Source organism: Dufourea novaeangliae, unplaced genomic scaffold (assembly GCF_001272555.1).
Source record: "Dufourea novaeangliae isolate 0120121106 unplaced genomic scaffold, ASM127255v1 scaffold235, whole genome shotgun sequence".
Taxonomy (NCBI): Eukaryota; Metazoa; Arthropoda; class Insecta; order Hymenoptera; family Halictidae; genus Dufourea; species Dufourea novaeangliae.
The window spans coordinates 1,443,506-1,453,185 of NW_015374123.1; the positions used below are offsets into that span (position 1 = coordinate 1,443,506).

Consider the following 9,680-nt stretch of genomic DNA (forward strand, 5'->3'; position numbering starts at 1 on the left):
CCCCCCCCCAAAGGGGAAGGGGGGGCACTTCACGTTTATGTAGTTAGAAAGGCCCTTCAGATTCATGCAATTTAAGACTAAGAACTTTAAAATCGAGGGCATAGTTTTCGAGATCTTAAGCTGTTAAAAGTTATGTGGGCCACCCTGTATATTATGTATAATATATTTAACTGTCTGCAATAAACAAACAGTGAAATAAATAATACAAACTATCACAATACCTAATTTAATTAAATACATTTAACCCATTAACAGTTTATCCTGAGTGAGACTTGGGCACGGCGCATTTATCGTGCACGACGTAATTATTCAAAAGATGCGTGTAAGACATATTTTACTATTTTTTATCATGGGTAAAAGTAGTTTCGTTTTTTGTGGTAAAAAATATACATTTTTTATACCACAAGTCGTAATTGTATTAGACTGTTAATGGGTTAACCGTTAAACATTAGGTAGAAGTAAACAAGTATATAAAATCAAGAATGTGACGTCCAATTTGCATTACCCACCGTAATAGCTTTCATGCCTTGTATAGGTATTCTATCACATCCAGTTAAAAATAGTAAAAATTTTTTCTTCTCTTCCAAAGTCAATTCACGAAACACTTGCCAAAATAATACGATAGTAGGATCATTTTTCGTATAGCCTTCCTTGTAAGTAGCATTCTTTTCTAACTCCTCCCAATCATAATCCTCATTCCCTACTACTACGGCTTTTAATTCATAACTGTGAAATAATTCCAGCACTCTTCCACCACAGACTTTATGAAAACCTTTGTAAAATTGCTGAAAATGAGGTTCTACTGATTTGTTTAGTATGTAATCCACATATAACTCAACAAATTGTTTTCTAAAACAAACAAATAATTATAAAAATTAATCATACAGAAGAAATGAAAATAGATTAAAAAATATGAACATACTTATTCTTCATTGTAACTGGAACTTTACTACCGCCTGGTATAAGTTCGTATATCCTTTTCTCACTAAATGCCTCTCTAACCACTTCGAAGTTCAAACAAAAAACATCTTCAAAATCCAACTCCTCATAATCTAGCATATTTTGCATGCTCCTAAAATGAGATTTATAATATTATTACGTTTTGTAATAATTAATTTTAGAAGGAAAAATTGTTGTCTTCGATATAACGGCATACTTTGCAAGTACTGGTGACATATCCTTTATATCAAATAATCCAACTGGTTCTTGTAACAATTTTTTATATAGGGCTAACGGAAATGGCAGATCAATAATAATGAAATTGTAAATAACTAGCCCACAAAGAATCCCTATTAAAAAATACATGCTTTCATCTTCCAGGGAGTCTTCGCTGAACCAAAGCACCCTCGTCTCCTCATACTGCTTGAACATACCATACTTGGGGTCTAAAATTTCTTTCAGCAGAAGCATAAAAAATTCTTTTCTGACTCCACCTTGATCTTCTGCTTCTTCACCATGAAATTTCACCTATTTATATTTAATCCATCAATTTCCAGTTTCATATATAAAATATTTGAAATACAATCATGATACTCACTCGAAGAGGCTTCTTCAAGTCACTGGAATCATAACGAGATAATTCAATCAAAGTATCCTCAACAATTCTTTCACGCGAAACGTTTAACATTACAAATAGCCCCTGTTGACGTATATTTACAGAAAAGGGGTCGAAAAACATCTGGTTTATCATTGCTTGAGTTAGAGCTTCATCCATTGCCGATTGCATCTAATGGACATTGAAACGACGTGAAATAAAAATAAACAATACTATATTAATGAAAATTAATATTATTTCATACCTGAATAACTTGGTCTGTTTCGAGTAATATAGTCTTAGCTTGAGCATCAAAAAGGAAAGGATAGTGACAGAACACTTTCTGGGACTATGGAAGAGTTCAACAAATTTAACAGAAATTGTCATTTGTAATTGGATAAATTTGAATTGTACTATGAGTATAACATACAACATTAGTATCCTTTTCTGAAATCCATTTCTCGTAGTCGCCTATAATATTTATAAAATCCACTAGTTCTGGCAAATGAAACGTAGAATAAGTTACTATGTTACCATTCTCGCCCTCATTGTTTAATTTGTTTAATAAGCGTAACAGATCTAACACAAATTGGAATGTGTCGTCCCATAAGACTCCCTGTAATCAAATTTAAATAATACAATATTACGGTCCTCCGTATTTTTTACTTTTCTTTATTAGTAAAGTAAATTACCTTATTTGGCGTGGACTGTCTTACATAATGTAAAACAACTGATTTATGAATTCTAACTAGTCTCTCAAAATAATGCGGTGGCGCTTTGATCCACCATTGACATACTACCTCAAGAAGTTCTGGTTTTAATGCCGAAACAGCTGTACAGAATGGTTTATGCAATATATTACAGTTAAGGGGATTTGCAAAACCGTGATACAAAGGTAGTATTAAGAAGATTCTTAAAGACTCCAGACAATGTAGTTTGGAGAATGTACTAATAAAAGAAGGAATCAAGCTGTCTGATATGCAAGTAAATATCTGAAGAAAGAATAAATAATTTGTTGTAAATACAAATTTCCAAATTCTTGAGCTTTTGTAAAACTGAGTTTCTCATATACCAGTTCCTGAATCGTGCTATTATCCAGTTCCCTAATAATTCCGAATAATCTACTTGCTTCATCAAAATTTAGTCCGTTTTGTTCACTGGAGCATCCATAGTGACGATCACTGTTAAGCAAAAATGATCCATTCACACAGGCTTGACTTTTAAATACCGTCTCCAAGTACCTGCAATTTTGCACAAGTTTGATATACCTTATAAACCTTATTACTGATTCAGGAAAGATTAAAGACCTAACTTCTAATGGGTATTCTACAAAAATAAAATATTGTTCTGCAGATGATTAGAACAATTTTAAGTAATGTTTTTTACTAACTTTTGTACTCACGTCATTAGTTCATGATCAACAGACGAGCTTGGTGGGACTCGCTGACACGCCATCAGCTGGTCTTCAGTTATTTCGAGAATTTTACAAGACGTTTCTAATCTTCTACAGTCATCTGGTTGCACATTATCCTATAGATATTTTAATACACACCACATACATTATATCGTTATTACTATCTTTTTATTCGATTTATTAACGCATTCCTTGCCAGCCCAATCTTCAACATATAACTTTCCGTTTATGCCAAGTGTAACAGTTTAATTTACACAATAAGTCAACTTCTTCAAAGAAAAATCATAAAAAAGGTCGCTACACCGTACAAGACAACAAACTCTTTGGATATAATAAATACGCTAAAACAAATGATTATACAGGGTGTCTATTTTAACTGGAAACATTAGAATATCTCATAAGTAACTGAAGATACCAAAAAATATTGTTACAAAAGTTTTTTTGTATGGAGGCAGACATTGTGCCGTGTAAATTGTTTTCATATAAGTATGTAACGTCATAGAGGAGACTTTACGTCAACTGAGTTCTTTCTACTAGTTAGAGTAATTGTATAAGGCCATTAAGTGTAATAGAAGGTCATAAATTAATGAGATTCGAAGGAATCAAATCAACCTGAATTGCAGGACGTGTACTATCAAACCTAGGTAACCGTGCTTGCAAAGTCGCACATATAACATCATATATGAGAAAAATCTTTACACTACATAATACTCCCTCCATACCAACTAACTTACATGGCAATTTTTTCGTACTTTCTACAGTCTACGAAATATTTCACCATTTCCGATTAAAACAGACATCCTATTACAGCTAAGTGAATGAACAGTACAATAAGCAATATATGTGATCTATATGGCAGGGAACATGTCAATAATTAAACAGAGGAAATCTATGCAAATATCCATTTTCATAGATTATTTTACAAACACAGAGTCACAGAAAAAAAGAATTCAGCAATTACATTTTTGAGTAATTATTGAGCAATAAATATATGAAAAATTTCGTTATATCCTATTAAAGATTTTATTTTATTGTACTCAGTATGCTTGTTTGAGCCATAAATGCACAAAATTCAGTCTATCAGTATTCTATTTCTAGTTTGACTGATAAAAAGATGAAAAAAATCATTAAAGTATACAATTTTTGAGGTTTCACTGCATAATTAAAATTATATAACCCTAGGCTCCTTTCATCCTACACTCATGATAAAAACAACATAGGTATTTTGTGTTTTACTATAAGACTCTGCTGTAACTAGATATGTGACACAGTCTTGATAAGTTACAAATCCACAAAACTGCACACTTACCTTGTATGGAACTACCGTTGCAAAACAATGATCTCCACCAGTAAAAATGTGTCTAACAATGTAGTCACTTTTACAAGACTTAAACTCCTTATCTAAGTCCATCACTGAGGAACCATTTGGTGCAATCCATGGCCCTTGTACTACTTGTGGAGTAGCTGCACTACATGCAACACGACTTCCTAATTGTCCTGCTCCTCCTAAGCCCCATGCATAAATTCTACCTCGTGATGGCACCAATGCCAATGTGTGTCTTTTTCCACATGAAATCTTAAAAATAAATTTTGATCCGCGTTAGATACATATAAAAAGTACTACAAATTTTCCTACATATAATATGACTAAATACCTGTGTAACAGTGCTACCCATAAGCTCCATAACTCGACGGGGCAAAATTTCATTCGAATTGTTTCCATGGCCCAACTGGCCATACATTCCTGCCCCACAAGTAAATACACCACCGTCCTAAAAGAAATTTGTACACACAATAACTCAGTGCTATTTTAGCATTTTTTTATGTTTTAAACCACACCCTGTTATTAAACCTTTTCAAGAATAAAGGTTAAAATACTTACCAATGTTAAAAATACAGAAAATTCTTCACCACAAGCTGCATAACACACCTTTGAATTTTGTAAAGTTTTCAATAGACATGAAACATTTCTGTCCTGTGTATCATTTAGACCCAACTGACCAAATGTATTTTTACCCCAACCAAATACAGCACCTAGAGAAAAATTTAACAACCTTTAATAATTTATCAAAATTATATAATTCATCTACAGGTTGTTAATAAAAATAATTATATTTTCACAGGTTGGATCCTACATGCCAAACTAAAACGAAAAAAATTAACGTTCATTTTTACTGTGTTGAGCTGAGCACGGGAGGAACCTTCGACGATCTCGGTAGTATACACTGTTTCATTAGAAACACATGAAAGAATATTTTTGTCAGCTCGTCGAAGACTTATCCCGTGCTCGATCCGTGGTCCGCTTGTCGTAGTGTAAATGCACTTTTGTACTACTCAAACAGCTGATGTCCAACTGATACACGGGTTCAGACGACGACCTTCAGTGTCGTAGCATCAGAAAGACCCACTTACCGTGTAACTGAAGTAGTGTTATATGACGCTTCGTGAGACAACGGACGTATTTCACGCGTATTTCGTCCGTATTTTCAACAATTAATAACCTGGAATGAAGCTTCAAACACAATTTCGTCATTCTTAATTTTTGTCTTAGTTTGGCATGTAGAATCCACCTTGTGAAGATATCCTACATTTTTATTAATACACTATATGCGGCCTATTTTGCGCGTTTCACCTGATGTGGCGCGGGTCATGTTTGACGACAAGACTGCACCAGAAAGAGATTTCAATATATTTAAAACTTCAATAATGTTTTATGGTATGGTACCGCTCAGTTCCAAACGATATATGAAAGACGTATTAGTACGTGGTCCGCAGATACCGACAGTATACGAAAAACGTACTAATACGTGTCCCACATACAATGTGTTGACACCTTATATACATTACAATACCTGATTTTGATATAGCTATACTGTGATATCCTCCGCAGGCGATAAAAGCAATAGGTATACCAACTAGACTGGTAATAAGTTTAGGCTTTATCTCATTCTTAATATCAGAACCTAATCCAAGTTGACCTTCATTATTGGAACCCCAACTATACAATTCACCGTCATTTGTCAATGCAAGTGTATGTTTCGTACCACAAGCTATTTGAACGATTACACTTGTACCTAAAACTTTTACCATGCGTGGCATACATTCCATAACAGTTTTAGAATTTAAACCTGAAATTATATTAAAGTGCAAAACTACAAGTATTTATTTTTGGGAGACAACTACTAGTTTCAGTAATACCTAACTGGCCTTCTGCATTGGAGCCCCAACTGAACAACTGCCCCCACTCATTTACTGCTAATGTATGATGTGCACCACAGGCTACTTTTTTAAATACAAATGCATCTAAACCAGGTACCAGTTCTGAAAGTAACATAATGTTTTTAATAAAGAATACAAATAACTTAATGTTTCTTAGATATTTGATACTTACGCAATCGTTTCCTTCCTTTTTCATGGCCAAGTTGGCCAGAATCATTATTTCCACATGAATATATTTTACCGTCACGAGTAACAATTACTGTATAATTTTCACCACATGCAACTATATGAAAATTATATTAAAATATAATAATTTTACAATTACATAGACATGTGTCTTTTTTCCTAACTGAACTCTTACTTTGTTCTATCTCCGCTGCTTTATTAAAATCAACTTCACGAGGACTTAATATATTTTCATCCTCAATACCACCCAATCCCAATTCCCCATCTATAGTACTCCCCCAACAAAACATATCTATGTTCGATTGGTTTGAGGAATGTTTTACTGCTACAACTGGCTCACAAGCCAAACGACGTTTTTTTGTCCAGCTTTCCTACACAAATGGCAATATAAGTACAAAATATTTCCCAGTTTTTGGTTCTATGCAAAATTATTTTATCATATATGTAGCAGATCATATTCAGAACAATAATACACTAATTGTAAATTATACAGTGAATAATATTTCATTTCAAATGACTATTGAAAAATTGTAGATTCTAGGAAAAAATAAGGTGGAAATTACAACACTTTCTCAAAGTTTACAAAAAAACACTAAAAATAAAACAATCTTTAGAATATACATACATTTAATCTGTGTGGCCTTGTGTAAATCCATGTAACCACATTTATAAATGAACGAGTTGAATAAACTACTCGATGTTGCGAACTACTACAGCAAATATACTGAATGTATCATTTAAATTATTGGTTTGAGACATAAACAACTTCTACAAAAGTATTTTATATTCTCCAAATTCAGTAAATAAATGTATATACATAATGTTTAAATCGAACTGTACAAGAGTAACAAATACTGAAGCTAAAAGTAAAAGAAAATGTAAAAAAAAAGAAGAAATAGAAAGGACAGAGAATTAAAAATGGTATGTCAGATGATATCTATAGAAGCGCAGCATTTAAAATAAAGGAACCAAAAACATAAAAGGGAAGAAACTAAAGTTTCAGAATTCCTCAAAGTATAGTAAAAGATACTTTTCCTTTTGGCCTAGCATCTGTAAAAGTTTAAAGGAATTGATTTTTCGTTCCAAACAGATTAAAGTAAATATTTTTTTTCTCTAGAACCAAACTATATAATATCAACCACATGAATTAATAGATTAATATTAAATATAGTATTATATATCTTAGAAATGCAAAAATAAAAAAAATGAAAATTATTTATGACTCAGTCAAATATATAACTTTAACACTTAATGAAAATTATTTATACTCCATGTTAAGTTTTCATGTTTTACTCTGTTATACATATTGATAATAGTAATTAAAATTAACTAATAGAGTAGAATTAATCTCATTTTAATAGGAATGATCAAAGCTTAATTTTATATATTTCACACAATCAATAATGCAAGCCAAATTATACATACTTTTTCAATATTCTATAATGAAGTAATAATATTTATAACTTGTGGTTGTAAACAGGTATCATTAACTAACCATATTTTTCTGTTTCTCTCAAACTGAAAGCATCAGAGGTGTAGATGGAACATGCTATTTATGAAAAACATGTGGTATGACCTAAAAATAACGTTCTTTATAATTCTCTGATGCATGTAATCATTGTAACACAATATTAATAAAAATAGAACATTATTTTTACATATCAATACCTTACTTTGAATTTTATAAGTTTATATGATAACATGGAAAAAAAATTAAAAGATACAAAATTATATGTATATACAATAATTAATTTGTTTACCATTTTTAGTAAAATTATCTGAAGCTAATGATGACATTGCTATAAATTATAATTGTACCTGTTTATGCTGTCATAAACGGAATTTCAACGGGTTAGGTTATAAAAAACGAAGAAAATTTAAATAGCTGGGAGCATGATAGTATTTAATGGTAAAAGTAACAGATTAACAATGAAAGAACGATCTAAAAAGTGAAACGTAACGAATTTCATTTATTAATTGAAAAATATTTATTTTTCGTAAACAACTACACGTCATTACTATTTTGGTTTCAAATGTTACTTACATTTCTTGTAGGTACAATCTTTATTTAAAAGCGTTTGAATACAATTGTTAGAGTAGAAGCGGTAGCAACTTCTTTTAATATAATACTGATTTATTTAGAAACGTAAAAAGAACCTTCCTTTGTTATGAACATTTACCACTATGATAAAATTCCAACCTTAGAATGGAAAAACCTATACATAATTTAGAGTGCAGTGTCATGTGCACACATAGCGTATATGTCCAATAGACTGCGCAGTCTTATGGTAGGGATGAAGATGGCCAAAAAAAAGAGGCCAGTAACTGAAGTAACTTTCCTCTCTTTCTAATGGGACTGTTGGTGGGGGATTCTTCTACGCATTCTACGGCTGTAGCTGTAGTGTAGTTATTAGAGATGGCGTGAACTGCTACTTGTAAATCACTCGTGATTCGATCACGTTCGTTCCCAATCACGGTGATTTTCACAATAATTCGTGATTTCTCGTGATCGTTTCTGATTGGTGGAGAAACTTAACAGTTCTTTACACGCGACACATAATCTGGATATTTTATATTAACATCAAAACAAATATTCGAGTTATATCGTATAAAGTGAAGGAATAATTAGAAACAATGAAGAATAATGAATAAATTAATAATTACAAATTATAATGTACATGTTACCTAGGAAATCATTCTTTTAGAATTTCTTGTTTTTTCTACTGATTTTTACAAACACGAATAATAATGTAATTCATCGTAAAAATATATTGAATACGATTTTCTGTTTAAAGATCAAGGACTTACGATCGCAGTGAGCGAATTCACTCAAGATAAAAAAATCGCAATCACGGTCGTGAAGGAAGTTAAATCACGACCATGATCGTGATTCGGCGATCACTGCGATAAATCACCGTTAGTGATTTTGCACGCCATCTCTAGTAGTGATGGGCACCATCGACTAAAAACTATCGACTAAGTCGATAGTAACCAACCACTACTTTCAGTCGACTAAATTTAGTCGCTTGAAGCGACTCAATTCAGTCGAGTCAATTTAGTCGCTTCAAGCGTTTCGCTCGAACTATCGAGCTATTGATCGCTATTGACTGAATCTTGATTATTTTCTTCGCGATGCAAACCAATTGTAATTTTTTCATATATTTTTTTATGCATTACCAAGGACTGTGCAAATTATTGCTTATAACCTAATTGATTTTTATAAAAAATTTGGAGCAGTTAATTTTTTAAGTGCCAATATTAAATAGCTTACAAAAAATCGAATATTAGTAATTGTTTAAAAAAACTTGTTTACCACTTATATTTTTG

At 32.0% G+C, this 9,680-nt stretch overlaps 1 protein-coding gene across 1 annotated transcript in view; it reads right to left on the reverse strand.

Moving 5' to 3' along the window:
* The window catches only part of LOC107191210 (probable E3 ubiquitin-protein ligase HERC4), a 12,822-nt gene extending 4,237 nt beyond the window's left edge, over positions 1–8,585 (reverse strand). Inside the window, 16 exon segments of the mRNA XM_015580192.1 lie at positions 510–849; positions 923–1,467; positions 1,538–1,726; positions 1,800–1,883; positions 1,965–2,150; positions 2,227–2,526; positions 2,607–2,775; positions 2,937–3,064; positions 4,258–4,524; positions 4,604–4,720; positions 4,831–4,982; positions 5,801–6,076; positions 6,147–6,269; positions 6,340–6,450; positions 6,529–6,724; positions 8,398–8,585. Coding sequence (XP_015435678.1) covers positions 510–849; positions 923–1,467; positions 1,538–1,726; positions 1,800–1,883; positions 1,965–2,150; positions 2,227–2,526; positions 2,607–2,775; positions 2,937–3,064; positions 4,258–4,524; positions 4,604–4,720; positions 4,831–4,982; positions 5,801–6,076; positions 6,147–6,269; positions 6,340–6,450; positions 6,529–6,643 — 3,102 coding nt within the window. The 5' untranslated portion in view covers positions 6,644–6,724; positions 8,398–8,585.
* Between the last annotated feature and the right edge of the window lie 1,095 nt (positions 8,586–9,680).